Consider the following 17,665-nt stretch of genomic DNA (forward strand, 5'->3'; position numbering starts at 1 on the left):
TGGTGGTGGGAAGCATTTGGTTGTCAAATGATGGATTTGACAAAAAGATTTAACCTTTTATATCCTTCATTGTTGTATTTCTCTTTGTCTTCTTAGTTCCCCACTGAGTTTTGATGTCATACGTGTGTGTGGGGGGTGGGAGACATTCTTACTGTAAGCTTCCTCTTGGTACTTTTACCACACATACAGACATGTTTATTTGTATATGCCGTCATCTGTTTTTTTTGTTTTTCATGCCAAGGAACATATATAGAGAGAGGTGGATTCAGGTGGATCTGTTCAGCATTATGTGAAAGTGATCATTTTTATAAGTTCAGAGTTATTGATAATCAAGATTTTTAATAGAAACTTGTGGATGTTTCCTTTCCTTATGATTGACTTTTTTCCGTTTCTCCCAAGATGTTTTGATCAGAAATGGGGAGAAGAGGGGGCTGGTTTTCTGCAGTGAAGAAAGCGATCAGTTGTGAGCCCAAAGAAAAGAGAGAAAAGGTGGAGATTTGATCTCATCATTCTTGGAATTCTCTTTTTGTGTGTTGTTTGAAGATGAAAGCAGAACAACTTATTTTTTCTTTTCTTATGTTTATTTCTTTTATAATGATCAGAAAAGCCGAAAGTCGGTGAGATGGCTTGGAAAGGAGAGGAGCATAGACTTGGATTCTTCCAAAGCGGAAGATACGGTGGTTGTTCGCCCAGCCCATTCTCCGACGGAGGATGTCAAGTTAAAAGAAGCTGAGAGTGAACAGAATAGGCATGCTTATTCGGTTGCTCTTGTAACAGCCATGGCTGCTGAGGCTGCAGTTGCTGCCGCACATGCTGCTGCTGAGGTTGTCCGGTTGAGAGCTGCAGCCCGTAATTCGGGTAAAACAAAGGAAGAGATAGCTGCTATCAAGATTCAAACAGCTTTCCGAGGTTACTTGGTATGATGATACTTATAATGTCACAGACAGACTAATAATTTCATTTTTACTGAAGTTGTCTAGTTCTTACCTGGTCAGGTTATCCCTTTTCTTTTGAGCAGTTACGATGCATTTGGAGAAGTCCTGTGATAGCTTTAGTAATTTTGCATCTACATCGACTGTTATGTCGGGTGTGGAGATTAATGCAGTGTTGTTATATATTGGCCTGTCAATCATTGATCCAACACTTTTGTGTGCTTGACTGTTTGTCTTTGCACTCACAATCTGTTCATCAATTTCTTAACTCATTGTTTCACATTCAAATTTAGGCAAGGAGAGCATTGAGGGCTTTGAGGGGTCTTGTGAGGCTAAAATCATTGATTGGAGGGAAATCCGCCAAACGTCAATCAGCCGCCACCTTGAAGTGCATGCAGACGCTGGCACGTGTGCAATCCGAGATTCGTGCAAGAAGACTCAGAATGTCAGATAAGAACTCAGCTATGCAGCTACAAATCCAGCAGAAACACGAAAAGGAACTTGAGAAGCTGCGAGTATCGGTAAGTGATGTGAGCTGATTTGTTCCCCTTCAACTTGAACAGCACATGTGGTAGCAAGTCTGGTGCTTGCTGGGCTTTTGAATCCGTGTGGCTCTTGAGTAGCTTTGGGCTAAGGCTTAACAATTTTGCGAATATAGATTGGAGAGAATTGGGACGACAGCTTACAGTCTAAAGAGCAGATTGAAGCAAATCTTCATAGTAGGCAAGAAGCTGCTAAGAGAAGGGAGAGGGCATTGGCTTATGCATATTCACATCAGGTTACATAACTATCCCGATTTCTTTTGGCTACCATGAAAGTTTTTATGGCAGTACTTAAAGTAGGATCAAGAACGATAATCAAGAATTTCAAAAGAATCTCTAGTCAGATTACGTACTTATGGAAACGTTAAACCTCAGCTTTTAATACGTTTTTCTGTTTCATTATCATTTCAATCTCATGCATTAGTTGTTTCATGGTATTGAAAATGAAAATGAAAATGAAATAGTCAAGAATCCAAGTCTTTTCCTCTCTGGAATTCTTGGTTGTGCTGTTTCTATGATCAAATCTCACAATTGATCTTGTAGTTACAAAACTAGTTTTCAGCAATGACCTGGATGTAATGTTTCATATCAGCAAACATGGAGGAACTCTTCAAGTTCTGCAAACCAAACGTTCATGGATCCGAATAATCCCCGTTGGGGTTGGAGTTGGTTGGAGCGATGGATGGCCGCCCGGCCATGGGAAAACATAAGTGCAGCAGACAAAGAACTGAACAATGACCTTGTTTCTCCAAGCAGCACCATAAACCGTTCCTTTTCTGTTCTTGGAGATGCCAAGATTCACTCTCCAACTGCCAAGAAACAAAGCCGGCCCCCAAGCAGGCAATCCCCTTCGACTCCCAAGTCGAAAGGTGCTGGTAGAATAAGGCCACAGAGCCCAAGAGGAACCATTGGCACAGATGAGGATTCAAAGAGCATTAACAGCACTCAATCAGAACGATGTCGAAGGCACAGCACTGCCGGTTCATCCCTGAGAGATGACGAGAGCCTCGCAAGCTCATCTACCGTCCCAAGCTACATGGCATCCACAGAATCAGCAAGAGCTAAATCGCGGTTAGGACTAGATAAAGTCGGCACACCCGAAAAGTCGTCAGGTGGTTCTGCAAAGAAACGGCTCTCTTTCTCGAGTTCCCCTGTTGCGGGCCCTAGGAGGCATTCCCTTCCCGCAAAGATCGGTCCTTGTCCTAATAACGGACGCTCGTAACAAACTAGACATGTATGGAGAGTAACACATCGAAAGAGATATGCTGAAGATGAACGCAAAGAATCAAGAGATGAACATCATCTGCCAATTGAGGGAAGTGTTTTCTGGCTTATTTATTTTCAACTCGAGTTTTCTTCTTCGTCAAATGAGTGTGGGTTCGAAATGTTTGTGAATAAGTTAGAGGTCGGCATTGTGGTGAAACGTTTGTGACACTGGTGCTGTGTTTATGTTGCCTTTCTCTTGTGTGCATATTGTAACTTTTTATTTCTCTAACCTGTTTGTTGTTCTGAGATTTTTCAGTCCGACTTACTGTAAGAAATGCCACTCCGTTCTCATGCCGTAGGTTTCTTGCACAATGCAAAGCTCTTGTAACCTCTTAACTCTTTGATGGGGGTTGAGCAGTAAAAACACCACAAAAGATGAATATACCCCTCAGAATTTATAAAACAGCGAAACAGGATAAGGATTCGGCCGTTTTAGCAGGTTGGTTCATACCCGATTCGACGTGTCACGACAATCCAGGAACCCTTAACCATTGATCACCTTGTTATTTACTCCCTTGTGATTTTCCCATGTAAATCCATATATTTTTTGATATATGGTACTTGCTATAAATACTAGTGAATATTCATTGCAAGAGTTGGTTTATGAATATAAATTTAGCTCTTCGGATCATTTATTTATGGGTTATAATAATTTACGTTTCGAAAGATTATAACTGAAAGTTTTCAAACAAGCGAAATGATTTTTGTTTTCAAGCAACTTAAATATTTTTAGATTGAGGTCCTCTTGACCATATGCACTCAATACTATTATAATCTCGATCCACATTATATCATAATTCTTTCGTCAAACTTCTCAAGACTTTAAATTTTGAAATGATTGCTTTTGTCTATGTTTGGATCCCATTAATAACAGAGAGGAGGATCTTCCACTGCTTAGTTTTCAAAATTCATCAATAATGATGAGATTCAGCACTGGAATTGTAAATTATTAATTACATATAACAATGTCGACATTTTATTTCATTTCATGACAACATAAGATCCACATCCAATTGCTTGACTCTTATCCTAAGCATCATCGAAATTTCTTCCTATTCAGATAGACAGCAGAGTGACCCCATCTAAAATTTTGCCCATCTTCTCCTCTTTTTTTAAGTTATCAGAACATGCCAATCACCAATTTCAAGAACCCACCAATTGTATTACACCTCGGAATAGCAAAATCTCATCAAAACCAATCAGTCAACGCCGCACCCGGAAATGGAAACCAGAGAAAACTCACAATTATCAATCTACGATCATAATCATCCGCCAAGAACTACCAAAACCCGTGGCCGTATCCAGACCCCGGAAGCTGGAAGCATCCCCATTTTCCCCGAAGAAATCATCGTAGAGATCCTGTCAAGACTCCCCGTCAGGTGCCTCTTGAAATTGAGGTGCGTTTCAAAATCATGGCGCTCGTTGATCTCCAGCAACCATTTCATCAGAGCCCATCTCGCAGTTTCAAGAAAAGACACGAATTTCGGCCGCCACAGGATCATTTCAACTGTTTTGCTGCCCTGTTACAGCCTAAAGCAATGTTCTTTGAACTCACTGCTGTCCGGGCCTGTGGCTAATGCAGTTGACTTCGATTATCCGATGAAAAATCCCAACAATTCAGTTAGGATTGTAGGCTGCTGTAATGGGCTTGTTTGCATAGCCATTAACGGGAGACATTTTTTCCTGTGGAACCCATCTACGAGAAAGCACAAGAAATTGCCTGATGCGGATGAAAGGATTAAGAGGGGTTTGTTCATTACCAAGTACGGGTTTGGTTTTGATGAGTGTAATGATGATTACAAGGTTTTGGGGATCTTTTCCGGGTTTTGCACTGCTGGTAGATATGAGACTATGGTGCAAGTTTACAGCTTGAGGGCAAATTCTTGGAAAAGAATTGATGTCTTTGAGGATGGCCTTCCATTTGATGACAAAGGGAAGTTTGTGAGTGGAAAGCTTCATTGGGGAAGGAGGGTTGGATTCAATGCTAGGTGGGAGATTGTCTCGTTCGATTTAGGAAGTGAGGTGTGCAGAACGGTAGAGCAGCCGAGGTACATTGAGGGTGGTTTCTCACCGTCATTGGGAGTTCTTGGTGGATGCCTGTGTGTGCTGTGTGATATTCCCAAAACTAGTGTGGATGTTTGGATTTTGAGGGAGTATGGAAAGAGAGATTCTTGGGATAAATTGGTGACTGTTCCTTATGATCTTGGTGATCCCTGGAAGGGGCCGTACTCGACTCCCTTGTGCAGAGGAGCAAAAGGTGAAATCTTGCTGGTCTATGGATCGAGTTTCATAGTGTATGATCCGAAGGACAATGCGTTTCATCGTCCCAAGATAACGAACTTTCATACTTTTCTTGAAGCTGATGCTTATGTTGAGAGTTTAGTCTCACTTGTCCCTGATGCTGCACCAAAGATTCAAAACCAGAAGAAACACGGGTCATCAATGAATTAATGTTGAGTCATGTTGATTGGTTGAGGATGAAGTTCGAGTCTGTTGAGGTCTCCTGCATTCTTGGAATCAAAGATCCAAGAAAAGAATCCTTCAATGTTCAGAATTGTAAAAGAACGTCGTCTGAAAGTCTCAAAACCTAAGAATTTTGTAATGCAGAAATGCCGAACAATGTTATGAATGCTAAGAATGGCTATATATGCAGTTGGTTTCCTAAGATGTTGTATCTTATGCTGTTTGTTAACTTTCCTGAATGAGCTAGTTCGTTCCGAGCTTGTGTCTTCTTATGACAAGGATTGGCTTATGCGTTTCTTGAATATGTTCACAGAAAAGGTAGGGATTTGTCTCCTCCTATGATTTCTGGTTGAAATTCATCTTAAGTCCTAGGGATTTGAATTCAATCGAATACATCATTCTTCAAATTTGTTTGAATTAAAATCGAGCTTGAAAAATTGCGTTTGGATTTGGTTTGCTTGTTGCAACGATCTCAAACGGACTTTAATTAGATAAAAAATGAGTCAAACTCGAATACTTTGATATTTTAAAGTATATTTTATTATAAATTTACTAACCAAATTGAGTTCAAGTCGAGCTCACAAGTCTATCGAACAAAAACATTTGTTCAAATTTAATTTATTAAATTTAACAATCAAATTCAAAATCGAGATTTTATTAATCGATTTCAATTCAACGTGTATTAGTTTGTCTGTTTTTCGGCCAACTTCCTACCTAATAAGATTATTAACTTGTTGATGAGTTAGCCACTTGCTCATGTAGTTTAAAGCATTGTAAACAAAAATCATAAGAATGGATATCGAAATGAAGTTGCATCAATCTTTTATAAATTATGATGCATAGACACGGGTACAATAATACGGATTCAATACGATATAGATATATGATACAATTAATAAAAACTTAAAAATTCAAAACATAATATAATGGGAAACAAGCCAATCCATATCTACGCATTCAAATTGTCAAAAAACACCCCCCTCACATCAAGCAAACTAGTTAAGGTGCAACTGCATATGGGTAAAGGTTAAGGGCATTCTTGTCATTAAGCGCATTTATTCATCTAAATAATATTGATACCAACCTTATATTAGTTAATTAATATATAGGTCTATATTCCTTCTTCTTGTTATTTTTTTTCTCTCTTGTTCTTCTACTTGTCTTCTTCACTATCACCAGATCGATCTACGGGATTTCCTCAGATTTTTTCTTGAAAAAACTTCAAGATTACGAAAACCCTTTTGTTTTAGCCATATACATTGAAGAGCTTAGCTGTTAATTTCATTTTTTAGTTGACAAGAACCCCAGAAACTTATCTATTTTATGTATATTTTTCTTTCTACTGGAAAAATGCTTACATACTCAATCATACACTTGCCTCTGTAAAATAGAAATAAACTATAGTCACGCGCAGTATAAATAGTAATACAGAGAAATCAAGAGTTGACTACACCTAACAGGTCTTATCAAAGAATGCCACCAGCCCTTTTCAGTTGAAAAGATGTCGTTTTTCATTGATGGGTCTTGGATATATATTGATATATTTTTGGTTGGGAATTAAGCGATGACTTTTATTTTTGGTTCATATGATTTGTGGGTCATGAAGTGATTTGTGTTTGGAACTGTGAGATTTTCATATGAATGGTGATTGAGCTAGATTTTTGAGTGATGGTGGTGTCAGGGAATGATCCGTTAGAGTCATTTTTGAACTCTGTTCAGGTTGTTAAGACTGCATTTTCGCCACTGGAATCAAATTTTCGGAAGGTGGCCAGGAGTTTTCAGCATTGCTGTAATGGGGTTTCACAAAAAGGGAAGTTAAGCAGAGCTGTGGATGATGCTGATGGTGAGCTGGTGGCAGCCCGGCTGAATGTGAAGAACAAGAGTGGTCAACGTCTGGTTTTCAATGGTGATGGTGATGATCCGAGAAAAGGGAAATTTCCAATGAAGATACTTCTTGGGATATTTAAAGAAGAATGTGGAAGTAATGATCACTGTGATACTAATGTTAGCCATGATTGGGGTGAGAAATTGAATGAAAATATGTGGAAGAAAGGGTTGAAGCAGAGGTATGGTAGTGGGAAGGAGGATGGAAATGGGAATTTCTTGCATTTTGAGATGGCATTGCTGTCCCTTATTAATGGTTTTTTACAGGCATTCTCAAATGTGAAAGTGGATGTGAAACAGAGGGTTGTTGGTGAAACTAAGCTAAAGGAGTTGAAGGTTATAGAAGAAAAGAATTTGCAATTTGAGTACTTAATAGGGTTTGTATTCAATAAGTTAAGTCATTTCCCAAAGTTTGGTGCAGATATTCTAGATCATAAGTCTAGGAATACAGATCGTGAATCCTCAGGCCCACATTTTAATCAATTTGGCTGTTTTAAGGCACTTACTAGTATTTATCAAGGTAAAAGAGCAGATGTGAATGGATTCTTCGGGAATTTGAAGTTTGCTAAAGTGGGAGGTATGCCATCAAGTATAGTTGGAGTGCCTTCTACAGAGGACGTGAGGGAGGAGGGTGTCAATCAGGAGGATATTGGAGGCCTTTCACCACCAAAATTGACAAATGGGGTGCTATCTATTCCATTATCCAATGTTGAGCAGTTGAGATCGACACTTTCCACTGTGTCATTGACAGAATTAATCGAGCTTCTGCCTCAGATAGGGAGATCTTCGAAAGAAGACCATCCTGACAAGAAGAAACAGTTCTCGGTTCAGGATTTCTTCAGATACACAGAAGCTGAAGGCACGTTTTTTATTTTGAAATGTCTTTTATTTGACTGAAGATAATATTGCGATTGGCATGTAAGAGTTCGCCTTGGATAGTTGGATGAACTTGTTTTTATGTGCAGTGCACTTTGTCTTCAGTATATTGTAAGAACATAGAGCACTAGAAAGCACTTTTTTAGGACAGATATATCTGTTCTTATTTGCAGAAACGAGTTTTGTTTATCTAGGGTACCTGTGTGTAATATGATTCTTCCTTTACAGTTTTCTCTTTACTTTTGGCATCTTGGACCTTTTTTCATAATAACTGTCAAGACTATGGAAATTGCCCAGCTTTCACCTTTTCCATTTTGATTTCCAGTGGCCTAATAATTTGGTTACTTAACCTTGTTTTCCTGAAGATTTAAGTTCATTTGCTCTGATCATGGGCTCAGCTTATATGAATGGACACAAAATTTGGTTGTTCACTGCATTAATGATTCCGCCGTTGTTTGTATAACATAAAAATTGTCGACAAGTTAAAAATAATTAATCCAGTGATTGAAGAAATGAATATGCACTGTCGTAAATTATAGTTGGTGAAAGCTTGTGCAGAAATTCTTTGTTACCAGATAAGAAAGTGGAATAGCTGTAACTTTGACTAGAGTGAATTTATCACTTAGTTGGTCTTTTGTGTAGCAGGAACTTTGGGTCTCACTAAGCCTTGTAATTTTATTCACTAGAAATAGGGTTGTCTAGCAGCAGAAGATCAACCAGCCAAAGACTTTTGGCCTGTTGAACCAACATGTATAATTCAGTTAGGCAAGTCTTTCTTACAGGACAGGTGGATTTAGCCAATTTATTGGGGAACTTCCTGATTCATATACTTCCATTTAAGCTTTCAACATGTTGGTCAGTCAAGTCAGCATGCAGGGTTCTCTTGGTTACAAAGCAGGGTCAAAGAAAAACGAGCTTGTGTGCCGTATAATGCCATTCACGGTTGTTAAGTATTCACTCTTGATGTCGGAACTTAGTTCTCAGATGGTTTCTGCTTGCTATAATATGTTTTTCAATCAGTTTCACAGCAGATCCCAATCTAAATCTCTCTTTCTGCAGGGAAAAGGTTTTTTCAGGAATTGGACAGAGATGGTGATGGGCAAGTTACTTTGGAAGATCTTGAGATTGCTATGAGAAACAGAAAACTGCCTAACAAATATGCTCACCAATTCATGCAGCGTACTCGAAATCACTTGTTCTCTAAATCTTTTGGCTGGAAACAGTTCTTGTCCTTGATGGAACAGAAAGAACCAACCATTCTCCGGGCTTATACCAGTCTCCGTTTGAGCAAGTCCAGGACACTCCAGAAAAGTGAAATTTTGGCATCACTGGAGAATGCTGGACTGCCAGCTAATGAAGATAATGCTGTTGCCATGATGCATTTTCTGAATGCTAACACTGATGAATCTGTATCTTACGGGCATTTTCGGAATTTTATGCTTTTGCTCCCATCAGACAGACTCCAAGTAAACTCCCGGTAAATTAAGGTTTACTTTTTGTTCTGTCTTGTGTAGAATTATTTTATCACAAAAATTGACATCTTATTACGTTCCTGCTTGACTTTTCCTTGTCTCATTCCATTTTTGGTATGAATGGAGGTGACAGTTACGTGCTGTAGATGGAGAGTCCTTTGGGAAGTGCATGAATAGTATATCTACTAGGGGTTATTAGACATAACTTTTATAGAACATGAAGTTTTGATGTCGATTTCTACTTGCGGCCAATTTCAAGAGTTAGTCTACTGCATTTGATAATGAAAACTACAACTTTCTCTCTTTGGAGCTTTTTTCCTTTTTATTTTTAGAATCATGTCATAAAATTAGAACTTGGAATTAATAGGAGAGCTTACTTTTGATGCCTCACATGTATAATTCTAATTGCTTTTTAATTCTTTCTTTCTTTCTGTAAGGAGTTTTAGCAATATGGGCCAATTGTAGTGTACTGCTAGTGGGGCTGATAGCCATGGAATATAATCCTCTTCTGGTAGCTACTGATGTAATGCATATTCTGATACAGACTAACCTGAGTTTTTTAGATACATGTGGATGGTTTGAAATTTTGAACAGCTCTCCATGTACCAGCTTCTAATAGAAACTAAAACAGATTTTTCCTTTTACGATGGTGTACAGAAGCATCCCATCCAAATCTGCTACTGCTGGTTCTGCTTCTCCTGTGGATACACCTGCTGTAAGTGTACTAAAATCATCATTGGCTGGAGGGATTTCCTGTTCATTATCTGCAGCTTTAATGCATCCTCTTGACACAGTTAAGGTAAAATATTGAGAAATTGCATGCACAATCCCGTCTGTATTGGTCTTTTGTTCTTTATTTGATGTCTTTGTGGTATCGCTTTGAAATATGGTTTTGTGAATGTCTGGTGATGGTATGCTTGGGAGATTAACATGTCCACTGCTTCCAGACATAGTAGTCCTGTATTTGTTTATTTATTTATTTTTGTATCAAGTCATTAGTTCTTTAAACACTTAATTAGATACACGATCAACTTAGCTGTTTTAGTTGCTCTACACAGTTATAAGTGTATCTTATTACATAGATGGATGGATACATCTATGTACCTATTCCAAACTCTTTATTACTTGACAACTTGAGGAATCGGGAATCCAATATTCTATGCAACTTAGCATCAGTAATAAAAGGTTTTCGGGAAGTCTTCTATATCAACCTCAGTATCACTTGAAGAAGCATTGATCAGTATGATTGAAAGACACAATCTAGCTGAGGGGCATGGACCGTATAGTAATATCTGACAACAACCTTACAGGTGATCTTGGGAACTGCTAATTAAACTTGATTTCCATTCACGAGTTTGGCTAAATTTCAGGAAATAGATTATGATGAATAGATAGTTCAAAATTGATTGTGGGATGATTGATTTCTTGAAAATCAATTGATATTGGATGCCTTTCCAAGAGTTATGGACCTTAGGGTTAGGCTTAAGTTAGGTTGAAGGAATCACGTCACAGGAAATTCAGTATTTCGGTTGAGTTTTAATGAATAATATTTATAGGTTAGCAACCAAACAGCCCACACTGAATGCACTTTAAGCTGACAAATTTATCTGATAGCAGTGCTGGATGTCTCAACATGATTTTAGGTCGTTCGAAGAAGACTCTTCTTCCTTACATTTTTTTGAGGTATTATGCCTCCTATGTGGTTAGTAGGTTCAATTGCATCGAACGGAGATTTTTCTTCTCATGAAGGTGAATGTCAACCTTGGCATCATTTGGTGGTTAGTTGTGAGTTCATAGAGATTGGTCTTAGTATAACATCTTACATAACACATCCTATGCAAGAAAACTGAAAATGAAATAATTGAATGAGGCAAATAGGTGTAGTCTTTGCCATTGCAGGTCATCTGATTTCACTATTCTGGTTGGTTTGTCAGACACGGGTGCAAGCTTCAACCCTTTCCTTTCCAGAAATTTTAGCAAAGCTTCCTCAACTGGGTGTCCGGGGATTGTACTTGGGATCCATTCCAGCCATATTAGGGCAATTTTCAAGGTATAATTTCAGTAACCTTTCCCATGATTCCTTTGAAGATTCCTTCCTCTTCTGGATGTTGAATTAAGGAATAATGCAGCCACGGTTTGCGAACTGGAATTTTCGAAGCAAGCAAGTTTGTATTGATAAACGTTGCACCAACACTTCCAGAAGTACAGGTAATGGCCATGATATTGTATTTCTGGTTAGCTCATTCTTTTGGGGATCGTTATAACACTCTTACTAGGGCTGAAGCTCAGCTCCCCAAAGAGCTCGAGGATGAGTAGGCTGAGCTCAACTAATTATGTACTATTTAATAAAGGTAAAAAAAATTATTATTTCAAAGATGTTAGGTACTTATGTTTTTCTAACGGCTATTAGTGCCGGGGTGGCAAATGTAATTTCTCAAACCTAATGAGGCTTTCTGTGGTTAAACTAAACCTCATGTTGCCATAATTCTGCCTTTTCCGATTGTACATAATTGTAACTTAGCAATGCTCACATGCTCGAGTTTCCTCATTTCTCTCAATATTTTTTATATACATTTTCTTTGGATACTTTTGATCAAATGTTCTTGCCTCAGTAGTCTGGAAAATCAGCAGTATTTCTTGCTTGCAGCATATAGCTATATGCCTGTGTGTCTGTTTCCAGCAACCCGAATTTTACTTTAGTCCTAGGCTTATTTTTCTTCTTATGTTGAACCTCTTTTCCACACGTTGACAAGTAAACTTATCTACGGAACTGCTATAAATAATTTTAATTTTCTTTGATGTTCATTATTGAGTAAAGCTTTGGCAACGGTTGCTTGTTGTGAGCATGGTTTTAGGTTCAATCTGTTTTGTCATTCGTTAGCACTTTCCTGGGAACAGCAATGCGGATTCCATGTGAGGTGTTGAAGCAAAGATTGCAGGCTGGTCTATATGACAATGTGGGTGAAGCTCTCGTGGAAACTTGGCGTCAAGATGGTCTCAGGGGTTTTTTCCGTGGAACTGGTATGACTCTCTGCCGAGAGATTCCGTTCTATGTTGCTGGAACGGGCCTTTATACTGAATCCAAGAAGGTATAAATTATCTTGTTTTCATGTTTGATTTCTTCCTAACTATATACTTGGTGGCACGGATATATCGTTTCTTTCACTTTTCTTGGTCATCGTATATTTATAATTGTTCATTTGTGTCATTCTGTGCATCTTTTCATGCACTCTCATTAACTAGATTATTTGTGAATCATAATAGGCTGAGTTAATTAGTTGTCAGAGAGTAGAGTTTGACACAACGTTACACTTCAGCTTTAGCTGAAACTTGCACGTGAACTGGTTTTCTTAACATATTTTCTCCATTTGCCAATTGATTAAATCTTGTCCGATTCCCGCCCGCACTATTTCAGGCCGTCCAGCAGCTGGTAGGACGGGAGCTAAAACAGTGGGAAACAATTGCTGTTGGTGCTATAACTGGTGGGCTAACTGCTGTCTTGACAACTCCATTCGATGTAATAAAGACACGGATGATGACCGCTTCCCAGGGGCAGCCGGTGGCACTATCAGTCGTAGCACTGTCTATTTTGCAGTATGAAGGGCCGTTTGGATTCTTTAAAGGAGCCGTTCCCCGTTTCTTCTGGGTCGCTCCACTTGGTGCCATGAACTTTGCCGGTTATGAGCTTATAAGGAAAGCCATGGACAGGACCGACGAAAATAGTGAGGCAGTCGTGCCGAAATAGTTTCCCAGGTGATTCTTGCTTGTATTATAGCATTTCATGCTCAGTCAATTCGTCGAAATTTCCTTTTTATTTGAGTATGTTTCGTCGAGTTCCCTGTGATGGGATTCGAGTTCTTCGACATGAATTCATTACTCATGTTTACTAGTTCTATAGCCTGGGACTTTTGAGGACAGGACAGATGAAAGTTAAGGCAACATGAGACTGTTAGTTCCTGATGGAAAAATGCATGTTGAGATAATGCATTTGTCGAATAATATCAAATAATATGATAGTTTTGCATGTGATTGTTTAAGGTTATTGATGATCTTAATTTGCACAAGTGTTGTGGGATCGAGAAGTTATCTACACTTAACCTCCTTCAAAAATATGAAATTATATTTTTTCCCAAAAAACTTTTGAAATTACGCTTGCACTCTGAAAATTCTTCATTCACAACTATACTCTTTCTTTTAGGATTTGGACAGAAATGCTTATATCAACAAAAGATTTACATAACTTCCAATTTTTGTCCCTCAAGTGGTGTCGATGTCTTAAGAGATATATATATAATTTTTCAAAAAGTAGGGGGTTTGTGTATTGATGTCATTATTTTATGTCCAAAATCATACAAAAACGAGTAAACATACAAATATTGCAGAATTAGAGGGAAAGTTCTTGCAAGTCAAAAATTACATAAATGGAGGCCAATTAATCAAATATAACACGGTGCAGAAATTTTGTTGAAAAGTTGCTTATATAATGTAAGATTGGACCCATAATAATAATAATAATAATAATAATAATAATAATAATAATAATAATAATAATAATAATAATAATAATAATAATAATAATAATAATAATAATAATAATAATAATAATAATAATAATAATAATAATAATAATAATAATAATAATAATAATAATAATAATAATTAAATATTTTATACATTTTATTGTTTTACTTAATTTTTGTTTAACTCTCTTCTTTCCGTTGTCTTCTTCGTCGCAGACGGTGATGAAAATGGAAAAGCTTGGCCTCGTTGGAATCGTCTCGATGAGAGGAGTCGAACGGTGGTAGTCTCAGGCCGTGATTTGTCCATATGGTGGCGTATCAACGGCAAGAAACTTCACGGCAGAAATGAATTTAAAGTATTTTATTGTTGAGATTAATATATGTTCACAATCTACAGTAAATTTATATATTTATAAATGTTAGCATTACATTTATCTAACTATCATCTTATATTGTTGAACAACATAGGTTAATCGAACCATCAAAATTCATATCAGACCGTTAGATATGATCAAACTTACAAAAAAATACACTTGGTAAAGTTTTAGACATATTGAATATACGGATGTCAATATATCGTACTTGGAACATAAGAATAATCATTCAAGTCGATGTATCGTAAATCAGGCCATGTGATTTTAAATCAAATCGTCCGATATGATCTAATCTACATAGTCTTATATATATTTAAATTTGGTGTGAATCGCTTACTAAAATTTTAAAATATCATAATTGTTGATTAAATTTTTTGATCACATTATATATATATATTAACAAAATAATAATTAAAATAATTAAAGTTGTTATTAGAATTTGTACGCCTTAGTTAGTGAAATAGCAACTTTTAGTCTTCTAGCCGTTGAGAGTGTAGTTGTGAAACTCCTTGTCCTTCTTCCCTGTATGTATCAGACTTTGGTGAGATACTGGGGGAAATCGATTTCTTTGGAGTTACAACTTCATTCCTGTTCTTCTTCTTCTTGACACTTTTTTTTTTACCAAGAATTGTTCAATGCAAGAATTCAATGAGTCCCAGAGGACGAATTCAACTGGAAATCGAAAGATCAAGATTCAGGTATATACGTGGCTGGTGTTTTTGGGGTTTCTTGAAAATGTTCCGTTAACCGCTGCGTGTGGTTTTGAATTTTTTCTTGAAGTTTTGCGTGGAGATTCCACTCTTTGGCTTTTAATTCCTTATAATATTCGCGTCTTGCTTCTCAGGGAGGTCTCGAATATGAACCCACTTTCCTGTTTTTAGTTCTGTTATGTGGGGTTTGCAATTGCGAGTACATTGTGCCGCATGGTTTCTTGGTCTGATGAAATAACCGGTTCCCTTTTTTTGTTTAGTTTTTTTTCCCCATGTTTTCTTGTGGAGACGTTAAATCTTGGAAATATCCACAAACGAATTGGTGTTGTTTACAAGAGTTTACGCCATTATCTCTAATTTTTTCAGGGAGTTCTCGAATACGAACCCACTTTCCTGTTTTTAGTTCTGTTATGTGGGTTTGCAATTGCGAGTACATTGTGCCGCATGGTTTCTTGGTCTGATGAAATAACCGGTTCCCTTTTTTTGTTTAGTTTTTTTTTCCCCATGTTTTCTTGTGGAGACGTTAAATCTTGGAAATATCCACAAACGAATTGGTGTTGTTTAAGAGTTTACGCCATTATCTCTAATTTACTTTGAAACGATGTTCACTGTCGTTTCTGATTTTCATTTCCCTGTTTTCATGGATGTGTTTTTCTATTATTTTCATCTTTGGTTAAAGAAAACTTTGCGGTCGACAAACTTTGCCGTTCCATTCCTTCAATGGTTCATCCGTTTCTAGTAATCGGTTCTGGTCGAAGCATCGCAATGATGTGAGCTACAATCAGCTGCAGAAGGTATAAGTGTGTAAATGTATTCTTTACTTTGATTAAAATTGTTCGTACAACAAAAATAATGGTTGTTCGTGGTATTTTCAATTGGATTGTTAAGAGTTTAATTTGGATCTTGCGCGTAAAAAGTGTTATAGAGTTGAAATCTTAAGATTGTAACTGCCCTGGAAGTCATTCCTATAACATTTGGACAGATCCAATTTAGTTCATCATGCGGAATTTAAATAGAAGTAGTTTTATTTTGTTCTATGTTTTGTTGATCTCGTGGGAAATCAGTTCTACAAGGAATGCCCGTCCAAACCCTGTGTGATTCTATTAATCTGGTGCTGTGGAATTTGGAAGGTAGACAAATTTGTAGCTGTGTATTAATTTACACGAGCAGATTAAATTAGCATGTTCTCTGCAGCAATGTGCATATCTGGAACTTTGCTATTCTGGTAGTCTGCCTGATCATTGAATAGCTCTCCCGCTAATACACAGGCACCACTTACACAAGTACATACTAAGTTTTCAGTAGTAGGCAGCTCTGCGTTATATTAACATTTATCACTTATTACATTCTCATATCCTTGACCTGCTTCCTCTAGTATGTTCAGAATACGACATTATTTTTATTAGCTATTGAACCAGAAATCAAAAAGGATTTGTTAAGTATTGATTAATGGCAAGCCTGTTTCTTAGTTTGCAAGTTAAGTTAAACTTGATTAGTTATGGAAGGTGTTTTTGATTTTCCTGCAGTTTTGGTGTGAGCTGACACCACAAGCTCGAAGGAATCTTCTTAGGATTGATAAGCAGACACTCTTTGAGCACGCTCGGAAGAACATGTATTTTTCTAGGTGCAATGGTTTGTTGCTTGAAGGTTTTTTGCAGATTGTCATGTATGGGAAGTCTCTACAGCAGGATGCAGCCGGTGGCCGCTACAGTGCGAGAGCAACAGACAATCAAAGTGATGGAGACCTGTGTATGGCAAATGAACGCCAAGATGATGCTCAAGATCCATCTGTCCATCCATGGGGTGGATTGACTGCGGCCAGGGATGGGACACTCACGCTCTTGGATTGCAATCTTTACTCAAAGTCTTTAAAGGGGCTTCAAACTGTAAATCTCTTTTTTGTGCTACTGATTCTCTGTGCTTATAATTTCTTCATGAGCACATTTAGTTTACATGCTTCTTCTGAATCACGTGTTTGACAGTGCTTGTGCAAGGGAAAGGGAACGTGAATTGCTTTATCCAGATGCATGTGGGGGAGGTGGACGAGGATGGATAAACCAAGGAATTGCAGGATATGGTAGAGGTCATGGAACAAGAGAAACATGTGCTCTTCATACTGCCAGATTGTCTGTGGAGACTTTGGTGGACTTCTGGTCTGCGCTTGGGGAGGAGACTCGACACTCTCTTCTAAGGATGAAAGAAGAAGATTCTATTGAAAGGCTCATGTATAGGTATGTTATGGTGTTTTCTGGCTTTTCCTTTTTGTTTTTTTGGTTTATTTCAGTCTAGATTGATGTCAGCACGTATAAAGGTTATTTTACCTTATCGTTACAGCCCAATCTTGGTTGGTTTTGAATTGGTTTCTTTATTGTCTATTTTTATTTATCTAAAGTTAAGTTTGTCACGTAAGAAGCAACATTTTTTTTTGGCGTAGGACTGCCTTTTAGGTTGTTTTACTCCTTAAGGAAGATAAAGTTTGTTTAGCTCAACAAAAGGCATTCACTGTTCAAATTTTTGCAGACTTCATTTGTTAACAACATAATGATTTATTGACTTGCTAAATCACCCACTACATGTATCTGATTCATAATGTGTGAAATCTGAAAGCCAATTTACAATTGAATTG

General features: G+C 37.6%; 4 protein-coding genes across 6 annotated transcripts; all 4 read left to right on the top strand.

Moving 5' to 3' along the window:
- The first annotated feature begins 284 nt into the window (after nt 1-284).
- LOC105180156 (protein IQ-DOMAIN 1-like) lies at nt 285-2,986 on the top strand. The gene is made up of 5 exons (XM_020691592.1): nt 285-489; nt 603-917; nt 1,226-1,453; nt 1,591-1,710; nt 2,067-2,986. Exons 1-5 carry the CDS (start codon nt 415-417, stop codon nt 2,694-2,696), a joined length of 1,368 nt encoding a protein of 455 aa, XP_020547251.1. The 5' UTR covers nt 285-414; the 3' UTR covers nt 2,697-2,986.
- A 975-nt stretch (nt 2,987-3,961) lies between these two features.
- On the top strand, nt 3,962-5,191 carry LOC105180160 (F-box/kelch-repeat protein At3g23880). The gene has a single exon (XM_011103827.1). The coding sequence runs from the start codon at nt 3,962-3,964 to the stop codon at nt 5,189-5,191; it is 1,230 nt and encodes a 409-aa protein (XP_011102129.1).
- Nucleotides 5,192-6,321: 1,130 nt separating this feature from the next.
- Nucleotides 6,322-14,290, top strand: LOC105180161 (mitochondrial substrate carrier family protein C-like). 2 transcript variants are annotated; one of them, XM_020691593.1, is made up of 8 exons: nt 6,322-7,946; nt 9,023-9,440; nt 10,093-10,234; nt 11,370-11,485; nt 11,565-11,643; nt 12,291-12,524; nt 12,851-13,188; nt 14,172-14,290. In XM_020691593.1, exons 1-7 carry the CDS (start codon nt 6,872-6,874, stop codon nt 13,178-13,180), a joined length of 2,394 nt encoding a protein of 797 aa, XP_020547252.1. In that variant the 5' UTR covers nt 6,322-6,871; the 3' UTR covers nt 13,181-13,188; nt 14,172-14,290. The 2 variants fall into 2 exon arrangements, with proteins under 2 accessions (XP_020547252.1, XP_011102130.1); XM_011103828.2 differs by lacking the exon at nt 14,172-14,290 and having other exon boundaries at nt 6,323-7,946; nt 12,851-13,477.
- A 557-nt stretch (nt 14,291-14,847) lies between these two features.
- LOC105180158 lies at nt 14,848-17,375 on the top strand. 2 transcript variants are annotated; one of them, XM_011103822.2, is made up of 4 exons: nt 14,848-15,027; nt 15,719-15,833; nt 16,566-16,925; nt 17,022-17,375. In XM_011103822.2, exons 1-4 carry the CDS (start codon nt 14,978-14,980, stop codon nt 17,046-17,048), a joined length of 552 nt encoding a protein of 183 aa, XP_011102124.1. In that variant the 5' UTR covers nt 14,848-14,977; the 3' UTR covers nt 17,049-17,375. The 2 variants fall into 2 exon arrangements, with proteins under 2 accessions (XP_011102124.1, XP_011102125.1); XM_011103823.2 differs by lacking the exon at nt 15,719-15,833 and having other exon boundaries at nt 14,849-15,027.
- The last annotated feature ends 290 nt before the right edge of the window (nt 17,376-17,665 follow it).

The sequence above is a fragment of the Sesamum indicum genome, unplaced genomic scaffold (genome assembly GCF_000512975.1).
Source record: "Sesamum indicum cultivar Zhongzhi No. 13 unplaced genomic scaffold, S_indicum_v1.0 scaffold00364, whole genome shotgun sequence".
Lineage (NCBI taxonomy): Eukaryota > Viridiplantae > Streptophyta > Magnoliopsida > Lamiales > Pedaliaceae > Sesamum > Sesamum indicum.

Excerpts from the sequence above, each read along its gene's own strand:
- LOC105180156 (XM_020691592.1), top strand. The coding sequence starts at position 415 with ATGGGGAGAAGAGGGGGCTGGTTTTCTGCAGTGAAGAAAGCGATCAGT. Across the intron at positions 490-602 it reads CCAAAGAAAAGAGAGAAAAG|AAAAGCCGAAAGTCGGTGAG; the intron begins GTGGAGATTTGA and ends TATAATGATCAG. Across the intron at positions 1,711-2,066 it reads CTTATGCATATTCACATCAG|CAAACATGGAGGAACTCTTC; the intron begins GTTACATAACTA and ends GTTTCATATCAG.
- LOC105180160 (XM_011103827.1), top strand. The coding sequence starts at position 3,962 with ATGGAAACCAGAGAAAACTCACAATTATCAATCTACGATCATAATCAT.
- LOC105180161 (XM_020691593.1), top strand. The coding sequence starts at position 6,872 with ATGGTGGTGTCAGGGAATGATCCGTTAGAGTCATTTTTGAACTCTGTT. Across the intron at positions 10,235-11,369 it reads ATCCTCTTGACACAGTTAAG|ACACGGGTGCAAGCTTCAAC; the intron begins GTAAAATATTGA and ends TTGGTTTGTCAG. Across the intron at positions 11,644-12,290 it reads CAACACTTCCAGAAGTACAG|GTTCAATCTGTTTTGTCATT; the intron begins GTAATGGCCATG and ends GCATGGTTTTAG.
- LOC105180158 (XM_011103822.2), top strand. The coding sequence starts at position 14,978 with ATGAGTCCCAGAGGACGAATTCAACTGGAAATCGAAAGATCAAGATTC. Across the intron at positions 15,028-15,718 it reads ATCGAAAGATCAAGATTCAG|AAAACTTTGCGGTCGACAAA; the intron begins GTATATACGTGG and ends CTTTGGTTAAAG. Across the intron at positions 15,834-16,565 it reads GCTACAATCAGCTGCAGAAG|TTTTGGTGTGAGCTGACACC; the intron begins GTATAAGTGTGT and ends ATTTTCCTGCAG.